We start from the raw sequence: 23,423 nt of genomic DNA on the forward strand, positions 1-23,423 counted from the left end.
AGGGGTTGCTAACAATAGTGCAATATTATGAAAGTTAATTACTACTACAAAAGAATGGGTATGCTTTCAAACTTCCCAGAAAAGAAATCCAAGCTGGTTAAACAAACAAGAATCCCCAGGTAAATGGAGGAAGATGGAGAAAATGCTGGACACAATGAAAGTTTCCCATTTATCTTGTTGGGGAAGTTGTAGGTATAAATCAAATTAGATTTTATGAAAGCTTTTCCTGTGAAACAGACCCTCCCACTCCCGTGGGGTTCAGATTGCCCCAACCCAGTTGGCCAAAAAAACCCTAGTTCTTCCCTCTGGCTTCAAAGTCAGAATGCTACTGCAGTGCTACTGCACTGTTCAACTATTTTGATGAGTTGATTATTTTTATTGGTCACCTTTTGTTGGCTTTTTTTTCTTTTTTTGCTGTTTTCATATGTAGGTTTCTGTTTTTGTTTTGTTACTCACCCAGAGTTACTTGATTAAGATGGGGAGGGGAGAGAAGTTTGCAAAATAAATAAATTAAATAAATCACTGGGTCAAAATGACAATAGTGCTACCCTTGAATTTCTGAAGAAGATATAAAGGTGATATAAATTATAAAGATATAAGTTACATGAAGCTTTTCAAAGAGAGAACATAGAACAAAGGAGAAATTCCTTGTCAGTGATAACAATTCATCAGTGGAACAGCTTGCCTCCAGAAGTTGTGGGTGCTCCATCACTGGAAATTTTTAATAAGAGATTGGACTGCCATTTGTCCAGAATGGTATAGGATCCCAGCTTGAGCAGGGGATTGGACTAGAAGACCTCCAAGGTGCCTTCCAACTCTTATTCTGAAATTCTGCAATAAATATATACTGTAATTTTATAAAGATGTAAAATCCAGAACTGCTACAACACTTGGACTTCTTCTCAGGGCCATGAGTGGAATCAAATTTGATAGTCTTTTAATTGAGTTGGAAGCTAATTTTAGGTACCTGATTTGAGGACAGAGGAAATAAAAAGGTTTTCTGAACATTCAAAGTCAAAGAAAAAATTCTGAGGGATGTGAAAGATTACTCTCTATTTGGAGAAAATTGAACTGTGCCAATAGTAAGGGAAAGTTTTGAATTAGCTTCAATCATTCTAATGGGGCATTACCTTCAAGAAAATAGGAACAGCAGCAGGAGAAGGAAATGAGGACACAATGAAACTACACTGAACACTGATTGATACAGACACATTATCTAAACTGAGCATGTGAAATTGAAAACTGGGACGGCGGAGTAGAATAGTGGGACAGAACAGAGACTTGGCCAATCCCGAGACTAAATAAGGAAGGACACAGAACCTGATTAAACCTAAGACCATTTATGGATGAGCAAAAAGTAACCTGTGTGAATACATATAATGGATGGCTAACAAAAAACTTAATGCAAAGGCTTGCTTCGCAGTTATGATGTGATTTACAAATATTACTACATGAAAAGAAGATCACACCAGAATGAATACTATGGTGAGATAATTCCACTCCAGACCAGTACTAGAATATTAAAGAAAAACAGAATGGCCCAAAGGACATGAGTAATGACACCCAGCAATCAACAAAGTGGTCATTCTGATGGATGAAGATACTGGAAAGCCAGTGTCTGGAGATAATATTCCTAGATTAGAAATCATTGCAGGTCTCAACCTCTCCCTTCCAAACAGGAAATAAAATTGTAATAATGCTCAAATTTAAATTAAGTGAAAATTACTGGTCAGAATCTAATATAATGTTCTGCTTAATACTATAAGAAGAGAGAGGAAGAAGGGCTAATTAATTTAGCCCTTTTTCTCCAAGGATGGTCTTTAGCTTCTAATATTTTCTGACTGGCTTTCATTTTGACAGATGAAAAATATGATGTATGATTGGCCGTTTATTCTTTTTTTCATCTGCAGCAAAATGTAAATGGCTAGATCACCTTACACTGTCTGTAATTTTAATTATTTTCTAGTAGGAATGATTCAACAAGTGGTAAGTTTCAATTCTATTGGTGCAACCTGCAACTGAACCATTGTTAGGTAAGCAAAATAACTCTTTTAAGATGTGTCTTGCTGGTTGGAATGATGGATGAATAAGAGTGAGTGGGGAGAGTTCACTTAAAAGTGAATGAGGCAAAGACCTACAGTATATAAATGTTGTGTGTTAGAATCTAAACAGATATTGGACATAATGTATTAACTTCAACCCTGAATCTGACCTGACTGAAGCCATTTTGACCACGTGCTTCCTACCGTAAGATTTATTAAAGTTCTGCTCCAATATCAGTGATGGCTTATTTACTCTGGTTTTTCAGTGTCATGGTCTAAGAGCAGGAATGGTCTTGTCACTCATCCTTCCAGTGGTAATGGTGTTCACCATTGGAACAGGAGCAGTATATGGAGATTGTAATTAGATTAAAATTGGTGAGTGAGATCAAATAACATTTATTATTCTGATTTTACTTTCCTATCCTGACCCACTCTATCCTAATCAACACACAACCCCCCTAGAATAGCAGGATAATAGGACTCATTCCCAATAACCCCAGTTTGGACATCACTTTGCTCATCCCATTAAGAAGGCATTATAATCAACTGTAGAAGGGATGGGGTGGCTCAGTGGTTAAGACGCTGAACTTGTCAATCAAAAGGTCTGCAGTTCAGCGGTTCAAATCCCTAGTGCCACGTAATGAGGTGAGCTCCTGTTACTTGTCCCAGTTTCTGCCAACCTAGCAGTTTGAAAGCATGTAAAAAATGCAAGTAGAAAAATAGGGACCACCTTTGGTGGGAAGGTAAGAGCATTCCGTGCACCTTTGGCATTTAGTCATGCCAGCCACATGACCATGGAGACGTCTTTGGACAGCGCTGGCTCTTTGGCTTTGAAACGGAGATGAGCATTGCCCCCTAGAGTTGGGAATGACTAGAACAGAGATGGCGAACCTTTTCAGCACCGAGTGCCCAAACCGGAATGTGTGTGCATGCATGTGTGCATGCCGGAGCGCTGGAAAATAGCCTATTTTGTGGCCGTTTTTCGGGCCATTTTTCAGGCCATTTTCTGGGCTGTTTTCCGGACATTTTTTGAGGCAGTTTCAGGCTGGTTTTCTGGGCTGTTTTCAGGCCGTTTTTTGGGCCATTTTCAGGCGCTCCAGCGCCCGTGAAAACCAGCTGGCCAGCGCACATGTGTGTGCTGGAAACCAGAAGAGATGGCAATGGCGCACGTGCCCACAGAGAGGGCTCTGCATTCCACTTCTGGCACGCATGCCATAGGTTCGCCATCACGGGACTAGAACATATGTGCTAGGGGAACCTTTACTTTTACCTATAATCAACTGTTGATTTCTCTGGACACTTGTGCTGGAATTGGTGGCCTTTTTATTAAGTTTCAAACTATTCAATAAACTTATGTAATTGTTGAAATACATTGTATTGCCTGTTACAGTTACTATGTCCATCAGAGAGAGAGAGACAAATCCCAACCTGGTTTAGGATGATCCAAACCAACAAACCATAGTCTAAGCTGAGGAATGAAATTACTAGGACTAGAGCTGTATTTCAAAACAAGGGTGTTTTCTACTTTTAAATAGAATGTATCAGGATTACTCTTTTTGGGTTGGAGAGAAGAAGAAAATATATTTCTTTTTGGTCTGTCTTTTTTCAGCCATCCAGTAAGGTACTCTCTTCATCATGATCCCAACCTTATTTTCTTGAGAGGCAGTAGTCTTTTCCAAATACAATATCATATGAATATGCTGCAGGAAAAAAAAAATCCCAGTGGGCGTCCCTTTTTATTTATTAGATTGTTTTCAAGCAAAAACGTTGCTCTTATTAATCTAGAAATAACTTTAGAATTTTAAGGTATGTTGTCACAATTAAACACTTATTCTGGCAAAATACACTTCACATACCTAAAAAAGCAATGTTCTTTTTGATTTCAAATATTCCCTATCAATTTTCCCCCCTACAACAACAGTGCTGTCTTGAACTAGCTTTACTTTACTCACCTAAACACGGGCAGAACTTTTTCTCTTTAATAAGAACTTAAAACAAATAATCCCAAATCCCAGTGGGTCTTGTTAAAGTCGCCTCATAAAATTTTTACACTCTTGTATGACTTCGGGGAAGGAAATGTTGACCCAGCAGTTTGAGCTCACACTGACTAATGTCGCCTTGGGGAAGAGATTGTCAAAATTCATGTGCTTCGCTATTTGAAATGGATATAAAGCAGCCAATTATGATACATCACTGCAAACAGTAGCTAATGACAAATGATTTTTCAGACATAATAATCTAGTTTTCAAGTAAACAAAATTATAAAGACAGCCCAACTATCAGGAACCTTAGCTGCTTTCCTAATAAAAATCACAATCAAATCAGTATCATGGTTTTAGATTCAGGGAGGGGCAAAATTGTGTAGTTCTCTTGTTTAGCTCAGTGACAGATTACAGAAACCCAAAAGGTCAGCAGTTTCATTTAGGGACTGAACTATTAGAAATTGCAGATGGAGAGGGGGAGTATTTCAATTATCCCTATCATACAAACTGTATTGCAGAGGTCTTCAAACTTGGCAACTTTAAGACTTGTGGACTTCAATTCCAGCATAGCTGGCTGGAGAATTCTGGGAGTTGAAGTCCAAAAGTCTTAAAGCTGCCAAGTTTGAGGACCCCTGCTGTATTGTGTAGAAACTACTAATTCTAAAGGAGACACTCTAAGCACCAACAACTGCTGCATAATTCTGTTAAGTTGTTACGGTTAAACTGCTTACAGTAGCTACAACTCTTGTACGGTGGTCACCATTAACGTTCTATACTACTTTAGATCTCTGTTAGCTACCAATTCATGTTACAGTTCAGTTAACGGGATAATAGAGTTGGAAGGGACCTTGGAGGTCTTCTAGTCCAACCCCCTGATGAGTCATGAAACCCTATACTATTTTAGACAAATGTTTGTCCAATCTCTTCTTAAAAACCTCCAAGGATGGAGCATCCACAACTTCTGGAGACAAATCATTCCACTGATTAATTGTTCTAACTGTCAGGAAATTTTTCCTTACTACTAAGTTGATTCAAGGTTTTGGATGGGAAATAAAGTCCCAAATTATTTAGAATTAGAGGATCTGTTTTCTCTCATCTATATTGGGATCCCTAAAAGATAACTTTCTAGCTGTTTTTTGGAAGAGAACTGGAAAACTTTTCAGTAGTAACATTGGGATCCTTTCTCCAGGTATGGTATCCTAAACACCACATTTAAAGCACTAGAAAAGTTGCTATTCTCTTAAATGGGATTAATCATTTATTTATTTGATTTATATCCTGCCTTTCTAATCAGAAGCACTAATCAGACCATTTCAGCTAAGGTTAATGAGAGTAAGACCCAAATGAGCCCAGAAATATGGCCATATCTCGGTCCAGCCATTAAGTGAGTCACCACATGACCACGACCAATTTTATGACCGTTTTGTGCCACTTGTTAAACAAACATTATAGTCATTAAGTAAAGCTATTATATCCAATGAATGTTTTTTGCCAGAAACCAGAAATGTAGCTGGTTTGTGATCAATAAAACAGCAGGTCGTTCATTTTAATGGATCTTGTGTACTTTGACTGTTCATCTTCTAGATACCGGTATATTTATTTTTATTTTTAGCCTGTCCTTGTTGGCGTAAGTAACACAGCTTTCCCATTTAATCCAATTAAAGTGTAGTGGATTTTATTATATTTTTCTTATATTTTGTTGTTTTGCTATTGGTATGCTGCCTAGAGCCCTTTAGGACAGGATGGATTATAAACACCACCCATTAATTAAGTATTTTCCGGCAGCTATATTCATCTCATTGATACCCAAAGAGAAATACAGTCTCGCATTTCCAATCAGTGATGCAAGCCTACTTCTGACAACATAAATGGGATTTGGGGGAAAAATTATGCTGCCTTCTGTACTGCAAGCAGATGAAAAATATCAGCTCAATAAGAACAACTCTGCTTTTGGAATACACCATGTTTTAAGAGATCCACAAATGCTTTTGAATGTATTAAGAACTTGTTATGTGACATCCTCCTTCATAATGTCTTTACAAATTACAGAAGTGCTTCATAATTGCTAGGAGATTTACAAACACCAAGAAAACAAAAAGCTCACATGTTCCCTGCTTAATAAGCTCCGTCAATAAAAATGAGCACTGAAGAGCATTCATCATTACATTTTGTGGTATACAGTGATGGAAACATGAGTTTCTGGTAAGTGAGTTGTGACAGGATATGGAAAAATTGCATAGTGCATGATTTCTCAGACTAGGTCCCAGTGTCTTCTCTGTGCAAATTCTGGTAAGGAATCTATAAACATCCTGGATGAAATTCACAGTAAGCTGTTTTAGGCACATTTGGAACTATACAGAGTTTCTTATGAGTATTCTCACAAAATGGATGCCATGAAGTTTGTGGCCTCTCACAACTCACTTACTAGAAGGCAAACTAGAGGATGGCTACCTGCCCTCCCTCTTCTATGTTGTTCTAAACCTCTGTTTATTTGGGGTGGGGGGGATGGGCAAGTGAACATATTTTCAAACTAAGATTGGGCTGGAGTCAGCCACCATTTTGATTTCCTAAAAAGGCTTCAAGATGCACAAGTGTTCTATAAAAATAATGTAGAAGGCAAATTCCTATATATTTATTTTAAAATATCTAAAAATAGAGTCAGGATAGAAAGTGAGCCCATTGGTAACTATCGTCACTAGGTTGCCTACCCTTTACATAAGTGTTCAAATCAACTACCCCTAATACCAGATGTACTGAGAATACAGTACAACTCTTTAGATCTTGAGTCATGGCTGTTGGGCCATATTAATTAGGAATTCTGGAAAAATAATTTATCTACAATTCTGTAATTACTAATTTTCTTATAAAACTAGTCCATAAACCTTAGAAATATGTTCACAAGCCCATCATGAATAGGAAAGAATACCCAAAATATCCAATATTTGAAATTGCAGATTTCTTATGGAAATCTTATGGAAAAAAATATATTTTGTCCCAGTCCTACAGCTACAACGTCTCCAACTGATGGATGCTCAGACTCCGTTTAATAATCTGAAAGAAAAAAGAGCTCACTAACTCTGAAGACAGTCTTCTACAATTAATTCTTACAGTAAAAACTCTGTGCCAATTTCAAACCTAATAAAACATAAATTAATAAATACTTTACATAATAGACTTTGAACTATTTGAAAATACTCCTGTCTCCACATAATCTCTACTTTTCCCAGAAAAACATACCCAATTTTTTGCTCATCACACTAGCCCAGGAAGAGGCAACAAGGCATGCTTCATATTTTTAGAGTCACCATTCTTATAATACCTGAGTGACCATGCTAGGTAGGATTTTGAGGATTAACAACATTTTATAGCTTCAAGAGACACTATTCTTGTTCTCATTGTTATAAATTCCTGTTTTCAGCAAGTGTCAGTTTTTCATATGAACTCAGATGCCCAGATTTCAAGTCCATCAACAAAATTTCAGTATGTTTGAGGTATGAAGGTACTATAGTTGCTTGGTTGCATGTTCTAAGGTGCCATAAATCATCTCTTAAAACAGCAAGAACAGGAAATAAAGATTTTACATAAATATGGATTATAGAGGATGCATTTAAAAAAAAAATAAAGGCAGCTATATTTAAAAAAACTATTGATAAGAATCCAGCCAACGTATCGTATCAGCTGTTTTAAAATGTTCTCCATTGTAGCTTTGCTGTTTCCAGAGGTACAAAACAGATTTGCATGTCAATTGGTTCCTTACTACGTTACATTAAACATATAAGGAACAAAAGTAATCTCTTGTTAAAGCCTCAGAATTCAAATCCATTAAATTAAGCAGAAAATTAATTATAGAGAAAATCAAAAGCCAGCGGTACTAACATTTGCATTCATTCAACTTTCCTAGGTCATACACGTTTATTTTAAAAAGCAACTCATTAAAGAACTATGCATAAGCGTCCAAAAGATAGTGAAAATAGCCTGTTAATAAATTATAGTTTTTACACACAGTATACTGTACACACCTAACACAGAAAGGAACATTTCATTTTTATATATGTTTGTAAAATTAAAGTGGATGAATAGGAGACATAGCAGTTTTCTGTAATGTCTACAACCCTCAGGAATTACATCCTTTTACTGATAAACATGTCACAATGCGATGGTTTTTAAGGATGTTTTATACATTGAATTGTTCTGGAAGGGCTTTGGGTGAGTTACTGTTGTCCTGCTAGAGTTGGCTAATATTTCATTACTGTATTTATGCTATTATCTGTGGCGTGTAGAGTAATATTGATTATAATTTGTGTTCTGGTACTATTGGTTAGGGTTTGTTCTTATCATAGACATTTTAATTTTAATGTCTATGAAAAGTATAAGTATAAGTATAATTTTATTTCTATACCGCCCTTCTCCCGAAGGACTCAGGGTGGTGTACAGCCTATTTAAAAACACAAGACAAACATCAATTAAAAATTTAAAATTATTAAATAAATTCGGCTGAATTTAAAACCCCAAAAATTTAAAATACCCCAATTTAAAATTGTTATATTGAAAAGAACAAACCCCAACCAATAGTATCAGAACACAATTAAATTATGTTGATGTTGTACAGATTTGATATCCATGTGTTACTCTTTATCTATCTGAGTTACACTGTGGGTGTTTGTGGTGAATAGGGGCGGTAGCATATACATTTATATTCATACACACATAATACAAGCTGCACAATAACTTAAAACTGTCCTGAAGAGATTTGTCAAATAGATTTCACTGGCTTAAGAAGACACTGGATTTCAGAAATTATACTATATAAAAACATTTGGGAATGAAGGTCATCTATTACAATGTCTTTTAAAAAATATATATGCAGAATCAGTACTTACTCCTTGTTTCTGTTCTCAGTACAAGGATGGTAAAGAACTTTAACAGCTTTATGAATCTCAGCAGGCCTCATAGGAGATGACAGCTCAGGTTCAAGTAATGTAAAAACATTTTTGGAAACTGGGTTTCCTGATGTTTCCACCATCAGTGTGTCACAATTCAGTACCCAGATCTATGGATAAGAAACATTCTTATAAGTCACATTTTAATGGGCTTAGTCCACGTATAGAATTCTACTATATTCAGGTTGTTCATTAGCAAGCACAAATAGAGATAAATGAAAGTGGAACTATTATTATGCACCAGACAAATTCCTTGTGTATCCAATCACACTTGGCCAATAGAGAATTCTATTCTATTCTATTCTATTCTATTCTATTCTATTCTATTCTATTCTATTCTATTCTATTCTATTCTATTCCATTCCATTCCATTCCATTTTCTCACATAAAAAACCATAGAGAACACTACTACTACTACTACTGACCCGGTTTCGGAGTTCTGATGCTTATCCACAATCCCTTGATCACAAGACACATTTTAGGCACTTGGCAACCGGCTCACCTTTACAGGTGGTTGCCGCATTCCACAGTCACATGACTGTGATTTATGATGGGTTTGGATTTTGTTTTCCTGGTTTCCAGCCTTTTGGACATTCCAGCAAAGAACACCCATTAGAAATACAAGGATTTGCTCAGTGGTGGGATTCAAGTAATTTAACAACCGGTTCTCTGCCCTAATGATTTCTTCCAACAACCAGTTTGCCAAACTGCTCAGAAAGTTAACAACTGGTTCTCCCGAAGTGGTGAGAACTGGCTGAATCCCACCACTGGGTTTGCTGGGTCACTAAGCGAACTGTTTTAAGTTGAGGACTACCTGTATCAAAACTCTGAAACAAAAACAGAATATAAAAGCTAAAGGTACAGATTTAAATTATCAATACAATTGCATTAAAATAATTTAAGAAGTAAGCATAAGATGAGAACTATGAAGGAAGAATACCAATCTGAGAACAATCTGAGAACAATGCAGGAAGAATACCCTGGTTTGCCTAACTGTTAGTGTGAACTTCTTCAAAAGAGTTCCTTCTGCAGGTCTTAACAGCTGGGTAAGTCTGTAACAAGATGAGGAAGTTTCTAATAAGTAACACTAAAGTTTGTGACTTACCAAGATATAGACTGTGCCATCCATTCCTTGGATGCTGAACCTAAATGTGCTTCTAGAGAATGTGAGTTCCATGAAGCACTTGGCTACAACAGTCTGTATAAAGGAAGACCTGTTTTGGAGCCGAAAAGACAATTATATATAAAATACCAAGAAATACCATTATTTGAAAAACAAGTGAGAATGTCAAAGAAACATTCTAGGCCCAGTAACCCATTCTAGTAATTAACCTTTTTAAACCAAACTTTTTAGGTCCCACTAGCTGTATTTTTAGTTCATAATCTCCTAGGATGTGTTGCAGCACATTGTTGTGGCAATTTTACACCTACTTAAAACAGGAAAGAAAATGTTGCCCTCATCAATTTGGGAGAACAGAGGCTGTAAATAGGATTCTGAGGGCCACATTCAGCCAGCAGTCTGCCCATTCTAGGACTTCTAGTACATTCTTATCTCATCCCCCACTATCCTTCAGATCTATCAAAACAACACTGGTAGGACCTAGGGTCCCAACCTAATGGGACAGCTTCAGGCCGCAAGGCTACATTTGACCAAGTCATATTTTAGCATTTTCTAGAAGCATTTCTATCTTTCTTGGGACTCCACTGGGCAGCAGCAAGTATGAAACAGCAGAAAAGAAAAACAAGGAATTTTCTTTTCCTATTGGAAAAGAGGCAGGGATAAAACTCAGCTGTGGTCAATACATATAAGTCTTTGTTAATAAAACTGGTTCTTCAAAATGGAATTTTTTTACATTTAAAACAGAGTATAATTAACAAAATACTGTCCAAAGTAGTTTTGAATTCTTTAAGCATAGCAATCCATTTGTTCTCCTGCCCTCGTATTTCCATCCTTCTCCCATAGTTCCAAAAACTCTTTTTTCCTACATCATAATAAATTGCCACATCTATTTTGAATCAGAATGGGTCCAAGACAAAGTACCTTAGATTAATGAAAGTATGCACCAATCTTATTAACATTGCCTGCCCTGACTATATACTGGACCCACAGTATGGAGGAAGCCAATTGTCCAACACCAACCGAGTTTTCAGAATTATTTTTTATTATTGTACACTTAAAAGTATGCAACTACAATTGCATCGCATTCCTGTCAGAAGCACAGAGGCACTTCCAGCTTGAAAGCATTAGCTGGTAACATCACCGTTGTCCAGAGGATGCCCAGTTGGGGGCTCCTTTCATATCCCCAGCAGGAGCTGGAGCAAAGGACGGGAGCTTACCCCACCCCACGGCAGTACTCGACTCAAACATGGGCTTGCTAACCTCAAACTCAGCATCCTAACTACATGAGCCACCGTGCTTTTGTTCAATTGCAGTGACTCTCAGTATACACTTATTCTTGGCCATCACTACATTTTTGATGTCCAGTGTGATGCAGGCATAAAACAAATGCTAGAAAATCCCCCCTTTATATACTGATAGCAACAGTCTACATTCTGTGATTTTTCCCTTCAGAATGACGTGTTTTAGTCAAATGTCATCCTACAATTAAAAAGGTAGAAACTTTAATGAATCTGAAAGCTGCATAGGCTAGAAAGTGATAGCTAGATACCAGCTTTTAATTGGCAATTATATGATTCATGGCAGAAATTAATTAAAGCAACATTAGGTTTGCATAATGTGCCACTGATTAACCCTAACCCTTGCTACAGCAGCAAGTAAATGATTGGGTTGGGGACTTATTAATTCTGTTGTAAGCATACTGGAAACAATGATTTTACAAGGGCATTGTCAAGATATTAAAAGCATTTTCAAGGGCAGAATAACCAATATGAAAACCTTCTATTCTATTCTGGAACCTTCTATTCCAGAAGAATAGAAAATACTTCTGGTTTTAATAAAAGGGTGGATTTGGTTTTACAGATGCAGCAAGAGTGAACGCTTCTCTACTTACTTTGCTACCAGCTATGAAAATTGCCCAAACCTTGTTTGGAAAGAAGAGTGAGCAATGGAGCACCTATATTTTCAAAGCTATGAAACAGGCTCAAGGACCTTCTACCCTTTTAAAAGTTACATGAAAGTATTTTTTTAATTGCCAAAATTTTATAAGAATGTTAAACAGTGCCAAAATTTCTATGTTCTTACGTGAAATCTCATAAAATCTCGGTTATTTAATTATTTTTAATTATTGCTTTCTTTTAAATTAATGTTCCAAGTTCACTTATTTACTGGGGTGTAACTTATAATGTTATGCAGAATCACACCATGGTGCCTGCCATTTAAAATGATTGCTGATTCCTGCACTATGAGAACAAAAAACAAGATTCAATCTTTTCTATTTACCTCTTGAACAAAAGGACAAGATTCAGACATTTGGAGCTACAGATGTGGCCAAAAGTATTGGTATCCTTCACTTTTTCCCCAAGAATCCCAATTTGCCATGAAACAAGTTGAAACAAGTAAATGGAATCCACCATTTTTTAATCCATAAAGCAGAAAGTTTGCATTTGATGTATGACATAACATATTCCTATAAAGAATAAAACAAATGAAAATGGCATGGCATAATTATTGATATCTCTAGAAGTTAAAAGCCATTACTGGATTTAAATGAGAGATACTTATACTTTTAGCCAACTCTGTAACCCAGAAGAGAGATTGTGCCTTTAAAATTGGACATTTGAAATCTAAGAAATTGATATAGAGTCATCTAATGGTCTCCAATATCTTTGATTTCAATGTTTATACTCCCTAACGTCATACTCTAATTACACAACTAAAAGAGAAAGAAAAAGAGCAGGGAAAACAATAAGTATATTTAGTGAATACACAATTATCATTACTTAAACTATACACAGGGTTTTGAATTAATTTCCCCAAAGGGGAAGTTATCAAAAAGTTGCTTTACATATAGCATTTGACAAGCCATACCATTTTAATATAGAAATACGTGATACTACCTTGGTATTATGCAAAAGCTGTCTTCAGATGGCTGAATAAGCAATTCTGTGAAATAGTATTTTATGACACCTATAAGAGGGAAAATGAAATCTTTGTACCGTATGAATTAATGTACAATGACAACACAACTTAAGTCAGTAAGTCATGAAAACGTAACAAGGAAACAAAGAACAAGTTTGAGGAGATAGAACACATAGAACTACGTAGCTAAGACAGTGTTTCTCAACCTTGGAAGCTTGAAGATGGGTGGACTTTAACTCCCAGAATCCCCCAGCCAGCAGCGCTTCAACTGGGAGTTGAAGTCCACCTATCTTCAAGCTACCAAGGTTGAGAAACACTAAGCTAAGAGAAGAGCCACATGGAACTAGGCCTAGAGAGAACACATGGAACTAGGCCTAGAGAGAACACTAAAATGGAGAAAGGGACTCAAATAAATATTAAACCTACCTCTACTGCCAACACTGCAACAATTTCTATCCTATCCAAAATAATTCCTTGTGTGCCCATGTCAAACAACAAAATGTTGTTTTTTTCTGCTTTCCCTTCCTTGTATCCTTCCTTCTTTCTCAAGGAGACCTACCACAAACACACCAATTCCCTTACAAAATAAAATCAACTGGGAAAGTGTTAAAAAATTTAAATTGTTATCTCTGATAACCCTTAATGGACTTTCGCTGAGTGATAAGTTTCTTAGGTTTTATTTATCAGCAAGAGATGAGGTAAAAGAAGAAGAGATCGTGGGTTGCATTTTAAGACAAAGTGATAAGTTAACTAAAATTATTTATACTTGCTGTGATGAAGGGAGAAGCCACTTTTTTATATATTTATTTATTTATTTTTACCATATTCTTATTTTCTTTTTTTATCTTTTCCGTTTTTATTTTTAAAATTTATTCTTTTACTTTTTTTAGTTTGTATCATTTTTTAATTTTTTTCATTGTAATGCTTAATAAGTTGAAATGATGCTTCGAATATGCTGACAAGCATTCCAGGATCAAGAGGTTTTTCATTTTCAAAAAGGCAATTAGTCAAAATGATGAGTATATTAATTCAGAGCACGGCACACCATTAAACACATCTTCTATGACCAACAGCGGGAGAAGGTTATAAATCCCATGCTCCTTTTCAATTTTCCAAAGACACCAGGTTGACTACTGTTGGATGCTAGGCAACATGACTCTTTCAGTCTGGCTCTTCTGAAGAATTACAATTTGGAGCATTCTTAACAGTTATCCATAAGCACAGATGGAGGGATTTCTTTTCGCCTAGGCCTGATCCTGTCCTCCTTCTGACATGGAGCTGTGCAATAGATAAAACCTTAAACTTGTTAAACTTCTGCATGTCAGTCATTCATTAAAGACCCGAGAAGAGGATGAATTGGAAAAAATATGTAGCAATTTCGTAAATATTTACATTGTTATGCTTTCACATTGCAGGGATGTTTGTATTATTCAAATCCATTATTAATGCATACTAATAATAATAATAATAATAATAATAATAATAATAATAATAATAATAATAATAATAATTTTATTTCTATACCGCCCTTCTCCCGAAGGACTCAGGGCGGTGTACAGCCAGTTTAAAAACACAAGACACAACAATAATTAAAAATTAAAATAATTAAATAATTTGGCTGATTTAAAACTCTAAAAATTAAAATACCCCAATTTAAAATTACTATATTGACAGCCCTGCCTGGCAGAACAACAAGGTCTTCAATGCACAGCGGAACACCCGGAGGTCGGAGATCTTGCGTATTTCCGGGGGCAGTTCATTCCACAGGGCTGGGGCTCCCACAGAGAAGGCCCTCCCCCTGGGTGTCGCCAGCCGACATAACTTGGCCGATGGCACCCTGAGGAGACCCTCTCTATGGGAACGGACTGGTCGGTGGGAGGCTATTGGTGGCAGAAGACGGTCTCGAAGATACAAAATTGAAATTGTTCCCAAAAAATTTTAAAATTTGGTTTTAACAGTCCAAGCAAGCAATGTGGTAGGGTAGCTTTTCCTCAAGCTGGACCACCCGGAGACATGTGTATTTCAGCCCCCCCCCCCGCCCCCCCCAATTCCAAAGACAGATGGCATTTGCAGAAACCTCTGGGAGTTGAAGGCCATACTTTTAAAAGTCACTAAGGTTGGGGTAAAAGCAGAAACACTTTTTGGAGAGAGTCTTTGCTCATCCATTCCTAATGTATCAAGTGCTTTTTACTTTTTCTACAGAGACAACTGGTGAGTTGAAGTTTATGTGGTGTGTGTGATTTCTAATGTCTCCCTAATACTATTCAATGTCTTTCTTTTCCCCTTCCTCAGCACTATCTTTGTCAAGAACTCCAAAGTACCTATAAAATTGCTCACACTGAGACAATAACCCTTCCAATATTTTCTACTTCAAAAAAAAATGTATGAAGAGTAACCAAATTTTGCTTTGTAAACTGAAATCATGCAGAAAGGATCTTGAAGTTGTCTTGAAATATCCCTTTTATTCACTCAACCTCTTTCCATTACCAGCCCCCAGCAACTGCCTTTGTTTTTCTTGTTCCCTTCTGCTACATGTTAAAACACAAAAATATCCTTTTGCTCATTCCAAAAAAAGTGAATTCTCCTTTGACTAAAGTTCAATAGCTGGTGACATCATAGACACCCAAATCCTTTTTTTTTTTTTTTTTTGGCAGTGGATTTGCTCTGCAAGCTTGTTTCAATTTAATTTCTGAACGTTTCATTACCAGATTAGGTAACATCATCAGCAGAATTTTCTTGTCCTATTCTCTTCTTAGTTTATAATTGTCTTGTGTGCCAGTGTGGTCAGTTGGTTCTGTGTAAATTGCTTGGAAAATATACAGAAGGGGTTTGCTGTTTCCTCCTTCTGAGAAGTATTTTTCTTCCCCAATCTATTAATAGAGAGAACCAGTTTGGTCTAGTTGTTAAGGCACCAGGTTTAAAAAACCATGAGTTCAAGTTCTGCCTTAGCCATGAAAGCCAGCTTGGTGACCTTGGACCAGTCACTCTCAGCCAGTGGGGGAATTCAAATTTTTTTACTACCGGTTCTGTGTGTGTGGCTTGGTGAGTGTGATGTGGCCTGGTGTGCGTGGCTTGGTGGGCGTGGCAGGGGAAGGATACTGCAAAATCCCCATTCCCACCCCACCACAGGGGAAGGATACTGCAAAATCCCCATTCCCTCCCCACTCCTGGGGGAAGGATATTGCAAAATCTCCATTCCCACCCCACTCTGGGGCCAGCCAGAGGTAGCATTTGCCGGTTCTCCAAACTACTCAAAATTTCCACTACCGGTTCTCCAGAACCTGTCAGAACCTGCTGGGTCTCAGCTCAATCCAGCACACAGGGTTGTTGTTGTGGAGAAAACATGAGGAGGAAGGTGTGCTGGGATCATTTGCCGTCTCAAGTCATTTGTAAAAATATTAAAAGCAAGATATAAATATATATATATGTATGTGTGTGTGTATATATGTATAGGTCTCCTGCATGAGAAGGGGGTTGGACTAGATGACCTCCAAGGTCCCTTCCAACTCTGTTACTGTATGTATGAATGTATGTCCTGGGGCTTCTTGGTAGCCGCCCCTCTGAGGGCTAATATCCAGTTAGCTTTTCAAGACCAGTCAAAGTTCCCCATCTGCTGTACCCTAGCTAGATTTTTTTTTGTTAAAGTAAGAAAAAAGAAAAACAACTCAAATAAGGTGCCCCTTCCTCAAAAAGAGAATTGGCTTAATTAGGAAAGTAGGGGAAATGGTGTTACTCGGCTCAGAACTAATAGGAAAATGGCAGCAATATTTTATCGTAGAAAGAAGCTTGTGGTGGCGAGACAGTCTTACAGGAAATAGCAACTCTTCATATAATTCTTTGAGATGGGCAACTTTACTCTCTGGGAAGTAGGGGTATACCTGACTTTGCAGGTACATTTACAGTAGTCTCCCTAATTAATTTTTTTTTATCCTAAATCCAAAAAATTTTTTATGGCTGCTTAATGAAAATATATTTAGAATAAAGGAAAGAAAGACCTCGGCGCTTTCAAACCTATCTAAAATGGGCTTTAACATTTCATTTTAACAGGTCATTTTAAAACCTCTCTAGCAGTAGGTGACTAAAACAGCTTTCAAAGATTTTGTCTGAGAATTCAGTACCTGAGGGCATAGCTTCTCCCAACAACGTCTTGCAGCGCTTGCAAATTATTTTACTATTTGCCTGTGAATTCTGCAAAGCAAAGAAAAAGATTTAAATGTCTTCTTATTTGGTAGATACATGAGGAGAAAATCTGCTTAAAATGTCTACAAATAATTCAATCTACCGGCCAATTTTCTCCTGTTATATTCCAGACAAATGAGCCCATGTTTCTTTCAAACTCCCAGCATGAACATATTAAGGAAGACTATTATAATTCCGTAACAATGACCAATCAGCCCTTAAAAATGACTGAACCTGGTCCCCGCCATTACTGTCTACAATAAAGAGCCCACTAGTGCGCAGTCATTAAAATGCGAAGCGGATGATTTATTCGCAGAGAACATTTTATTAAAACTGAGGCGCGGGTGTGTATATTCAGTCACCAAGAAGACTGAAGACTTCACCATGAATTCTAGATTCGTGCACAATAGAAAAGCACTAGCAATTTCAGCATCAAATTACCAAAAGCTATTTGAGAAGAGATATAATCATCAAACCCACATTTAAGAATGTAACATGCTCTAGTAATTCATGAGCAGACCTGTAAGTCATGTTGATTGAAATAATTATTTCCATTTTGCAACATTCTGGGTGAGAAAAGGAGGAGGAAAGTGTAATGGCAGGTCACATAACTTCCTTTGCAGAAAAACCCAGGACATTTCCAAATGGCCAGGCAAATGTGACAACCCTTTTAAGAGAGGGCATGGATTGCTGCTACCAGTCTAAATCGACTGAGCCAGTTGGACGAATGACTTCGTTCATAACACATTTACCTATTATGACTTTGCTCATAACACCTTTAATTGATAAGTGGAGAAAAAGAAAGTCAAAGAGAATAGCTGTCTTCTAAGTGTGTTGGATTACAGTCAACATGGTGGGGATTATGGAAATTCTGATCTAACAGGTCTGAAGGGCACCAATCTAGATTTACCTCTCTGACGTTCACTGTCCTGATATTCACTGGGTAACTTTGGACTAAACTGTCCATTTGTTTCTTTAGCACATACTGTAGAAATAGTGCATCTTTCAGTCACTTTTCATCTGAGAGCTCATCTGAGAGTTTACCAAAACAAAGGACAGGATAAAAAAAAGTGGGATTTAAATGTTGTGTAGTGGGACCTTAAGTGATAATGAGTTTGCAGAAAGCCAGTGATGGGGAACTTTGCTCTGCTGCTTTTTTCGTGGTATAAAAATAACAGGATGCTTTAAGTTGGGAGGTGTCCTTGCATTTATGCCTTGAATCCAAGTCCAGAGTTCTGTTTTTAAGTTGTTGAGTATATCTAATAATATGTCGGCAGTTCTTTTCATTGTCTAGACTAAAAAAAGGTCATGCAGCTAAAATTCCTTAGAAGGACCAAACATGGACTTGAAAATATGCCTTTTTCCAAAGCCAAAAATCTACATCATTCTGTGCAACATAAATTGAACATAAATTCCCAGCAGCAAACCTAAAATTCTGTGTTAAATTGAACCCTAATTTTATGGCATAAAGAGGAATTATCCAGTCCATATATCTGGCACTCATTATCTATGGCCTCATTTTCTGGTTTCTTGTGATATATCCACAATTTAAAATATGTGCTAGAATTTAGTGTCTGTAATACATACAGCTTTGCATATCTGGTTTCTGCCACATTTTTTGGAATACTACAGATATTTATAATGTGGATGTTTTTTTCACAGTCTCATTATCTGTGATTTCATTATCTCAGGTTGCTCAGCAGGAAGAGAATTCCTGCAAATAACAAGGGGAATCTATATACAGTAAGCAAGGGGACTAATCTTGATTATACTTTTGCTGAAAACTATGCTAGGTAATTTAAAATTATAAAAGAAACCATCTGGATTGGAACTAAGTCTGCTTTGTTTTCAACTGTATCCATGCGTATTGTTTTACGAGTATTTATTGATTGATTGATTTAATGTATGTCTTTATGAGATTTAGAGACTGCCCAGTTCCAAAATGACTCTTAGTCACGCGAAATATAAATGATGCTAAAAATAAGAGAATTAAAGGAAAATAATAAAAAGAAAATCACAAACACCAGACAACCACACTCCCTCTAATAAGAAACATCACCAACAGCCTCAGCTAATATCCTTCCCTAAGGCCCAGGAGAACAGCAGGTTTTTAAAGACATCTGGAGCATTGTGAAGCCTCTACAACAGTCCAAGCAGTGGTGGGATTCTACTGGTTCGGACTGGCTGATCAGGGGCGGCAGATTGAATTGGCCCTCCTCAGCTGTTTTCGTTGCTCCTTTCCTTGTTTGCAACATGGAAGTTCAATTTTATGGAACCTGTGCATGCGCGTGCAACGCGCATCTGGCATGAGCACTCAGCGAACTGGTCCCCAGGGTGGGAACTAGTAGGATCCCACCCCTGAGTACAACTGTGAAGCCACTAGAGTATCAGTGACTGTTTGGAGGGCCTTCTGATCCAGGAACTAGAAATGTAATCTGTGATTATCTCCAAGCAGAGCTGACAAAAATTTCTCCAACTCTGAAGGACCAGGTCAATTCAATTAGTGCCTCCAGAATTTCCCCAATTCTTTGCTATTGGTTGTATTGTTTGAGGCACCAAGTTCCTTCCCTCTACTGCCATACCTAATTCTTAGCTTTATGGGCAATGCAAACTCCCCTTCTGGTGCTTCTCCTGTTCTTTTTATCTTATTGCACAATATGCAGAAGCTGCTGAACATGGAAGGTTTTTCTTTTTGTTTTTAACAAAGCCACTGTGGCTAATTGTTTTTGGCTTAGTTGCTTTTGTTTGATTCTAATTGTCCATTAATTAATTCACAATGAATGTAAGTAGCTTATATTCATTTAGAGTACACTCTAAATGGTCTAAAACATTTTCCTACAAAATCAACATTCAGAGGTTATGTTGCACTTTACACTCAATTCTGATGTTTCCACTCTGTGGTCCAATATATTTTCTTCTGATTAGAACTGCATGTATTGATGATAAAAAAAGGTCACGCACCAAGAACTCCATGGTTTTGCTGACCTGAACAGAAATAACAGTATGTTTTTGCCACACAAATTAAATCAATGTATCTTGTGTGACAACTTTCAGCTGTTGGCTAACTGCACATTATTTTTTTCCCCACTTCTATCTGAAAATGTCCTTGATATTGTCTGGAAGGAAACATTTTCCTCTAGAGATAAGCGGTTAGAACAGTTTGCGACCTTGGAGCATCTAAAATTATGTTGTGTGATGATTTGGAGAAGAGTTGTCTGAAGCACAGGAAATAGGATGGTGTCAGTGGCACACAGGTTGGCACACAAGCAAGAGTGCTGCTTCAGGGTTCATTATTCAATGACTTATCACCTGCTGAGACTTAACAAAGTGGGTGAAATGCTCCATTAAGGAGTCCTGTTTCAAGTGATATGGAGGGCTGGCCAAGAGTCCTTTCTCTTTGTGATGACTGTTTCACAGATCAAGTTATTGCCTGATGTTACAATTGCCAAGTGATGAAAATACACTTCAGCATTCTCCAAGATTGATGAGAAACAATAGCCTTCAAAGGCAAAGCACACATAATAATTTGTTTGTGTATGGGGAAGAAGCAAGGGAAGGAGATTATATTACAAGCCTTTAGCTCTCTCAGTTATAAATACAAGAGTTTGGATCCTGCTGATGATTTTATTGAATGTTATTGATTTTTATTGTTCTTGGGTTTTTTCCCCCCAGATAACTGGGAACTTTCAGTTATTGTTTACAACCAGAGAAAGAAAAAAAGATTATAGTACCAATGTAGCACTGACTGAAAGAAAATTTAAATCATATATAAATAGGAACTAATCTGGGTCGGTCACCGGGACCAGGGGTTCGGTCTTCCAAGCTTTCGGACTTGTGCTGGAACCCATCCTTAGGGAACTTCTCTCTAGTACAGTGTGTGCTAGAGAGAAGCTAGAGAGAAGTTCTCTGAGGATGGGCTCCAGCACGAGTCTGAAAGCTCGGAAGACTAAACCTCTGGTCCCAGTGACCAACCCAGATTGGGTCCTGCAACATTATCCTGGGACATATTCACCTTCATTCATATTAAATTAATTATATAACAAAATATCTAATTTTCTTTGAATAAGAGATGACAAACAAATGCAATGATTGTGTAGTTTTGGTGGCACAATTTTCTTTTCCATTAATAGTAAATAAATAACATGCACTTTCTTTGTTCTAGTTGACATTTAAACCAGTAAGAGCTTGTTAAAAATGAATAAGGCTCCCTATAAATCTAGCAATGCAATTATATATGAGCCACTGACTTTCTCACCTGCTCCAACAGACTTGAGTGGCAATAGGAACATTACATTTTCCCATCAATAAGAGGTTGAACCTACAGTGATACATTCTTCTGCATCCTATTTAAATAATGTTAAACAAGTAACTCCTGACTCTTCCAAGCAAATAATGATCAGAAATCATACTCCAGTCTTTAGAAGTTCAGCATTATTTGCACATGCCTCAAGGAACATTTTATTTGTCTAACCCAAGGCATTTAAGGTCTTCTAAGTCTGCAAAGATGTAGCTCAATTTCAGGGGAAGATTTCCAGGAGGACAGAAAGCTGTGCTGTGTGAAAAAGTGACTGATCTTCAAAAGCATCAAAAGCTCCAGAGATAAAAGCTACTTAAGCCAGCTAGGTAAAGTGGAAGAACTGCATTCAGATCACTCAAACTCCAAATGTGAAGAGCTATTTTATATGCAGTGATGGATTGTACAAATGGCTATGAGAAATTTGGACTGAATAACCAGGTTTCCAAAGTCCTTAATCAGACACACCTCGGTCCCACATAGTAACTGACTGCTGATCCTGCTTTCAAAATCTTTTAGTATTGGAGGGATGTAATTTCCATCCTTGGCACAAGAGATGCGAAGAATGGCTAATAAATTCTGCTAAATGCTCCCCTGAAGAGATCATCATTGGATTTTTCCAGAACCACAGGGGTGAAAAATAATTCATAGATCTCAGAAAGATATCTTTGCTTTTATAATGTTCTGGTTAATTTGCCTGCAGTTTGCAAAGCTCTTTGTAGAAGCCATACTTTTCATGTTGTGAGAGTTTATAGTTTTTATTTTTATTTTATTTTTACCAAAGAACATCATGTAGTAACAAAAGAACATGTTATTTAACCTTCTACTGGCTGGGTCTGCATACTGCCCCATATTACAAAATGATTTGTTAGGGTTTGGCTTACCATAATAAGCAAACTCAAGTACTATGGTTTGCAAAACATAGTTTATGGCTTGGCCTGTTATGTTTTTCAGCCAAATGAGCCTTTCCTAGCTTAAGCACTATTGGTGAACTCCAACAACTATACCAAAAAATCTTCTGGCTATTACGATCTCCAAAATCTTTGGCACCACTCCCTAAACAATTATACAAGAGTTCAAATCCAGGAATTGGGACTTCAAATGCTGTCAGACTACAAGTCCCATAATGGCCAGAATGCAGTGAATTCACAATTTCTAGTACCTGGTTTAATGAAAATAGCAGAGAACGAATTGTGCAGCTCAAAAGAATGTAGTCTTTTGTCTTATTTTTTGTATATATTTACCAAGAGAGACTCACTACTTGTAGTCCACTCATCCTCTGAATGAAGCCTTCCATCTGTTCCCGATAACTCAGTTCTTGAATTAATCAGGAGGTAATTGTGCCCAAGAAAACAGTCATCAATTTGGGGATGAAGGAGGCTATCATTGAAAGGGTTAGGATGGCAACACCATTCGTCAACCAAATCACTCCAGTTCTCAAAAGGAAGGGAAAGAACCCGAAGAAATGTCCTAACCAAGAAGAGAATGAGTTGATTACCATAACAGAGACAACAAAAATCCAGGCTGTACAGACTGCAGAACAATTGTATGAATAAAGAAAAGGGACCAGATTTTCTGATGTTTCTGATGCTGAGAACTGTACATAAAAATGGAGAAGGGGCAAATTATAACTTTGCAGGGGAGAACCTATATTTGTATATCTCAGCATAATGCACTACATGGGAAAAATTGGTCTAGGGCTATTAATGGAATTGAATGGTTTGATTCAGTGACAGAACAGAAAGCAGCTTCCAACTAAATGTACTTCCCAAAAAACAATCTGCCCTTAAACATTAGATGGGCTGGAACAGACATAGTTCAAAGTCTCCTGGTTTGTAGAAATTTAAAATAGATTCTTAAAGTAGCAAGTACTAGGTAGCCTTGCATTTTTTTTCTTTTGAAGACGCCAACTAAAATATTCATGAATTCATTCACTGTATTGAATGA

General features: G+C 37.2%; 1 protein-coding gene across 1 annotated transcript in view; it reads right to left on the minus strand.

Annotated features, from left to right (window-relative positions):
* The window catches only part of UBE3D (ubiquitin protein ligase E3D), a 58,860-nt gene that overhangs the window by 23,054 nt on the left and 12,383 nt on the right, over positions 1 to 23,423 (minus strand). The window contains exons 4-8 of the mRNA XM_034431836.3: positions 22,721 to 22,946; positions 17,122 to 17,191; positions 12,982 to 13,051; positions 10,070 to 10,178; positions 8,905 to 9,074 (exon numbers count right to left, since the gene is read on the minus strand). Coding sequence (XP_034287727.2) covers positions 8,905 to 9,074; positions 10,070 to 10,178; positions 12,982 to 13,051; positions 17,122 to 17,191; positions 22,721 to 22,946 — 645 coding nt within the window. The remainder of the gene's footprint in view (positions 1 to 8,904; positions 9,075 to 10,069; positions 10,179 to 12,981; positions 13,052 to 17,121; positions 17,192 to 22,720; positions 22,947 to 23,423) is intronic.

This window comes from Pantherophis guttatus, chromosome 1 (assembly GCF_059756535.1).
Source record: "Pantherophis guttatus breed Tessera chromosome 1, ASM5975653v1, whole genome shotgun sequence".
NCBI classification, from domain to species: Eukaryota; Metazoa; Chordata; class Lepidosauria; order Squamata; family Colubridae; genus Pantherophis; species Pantherophis guttatus.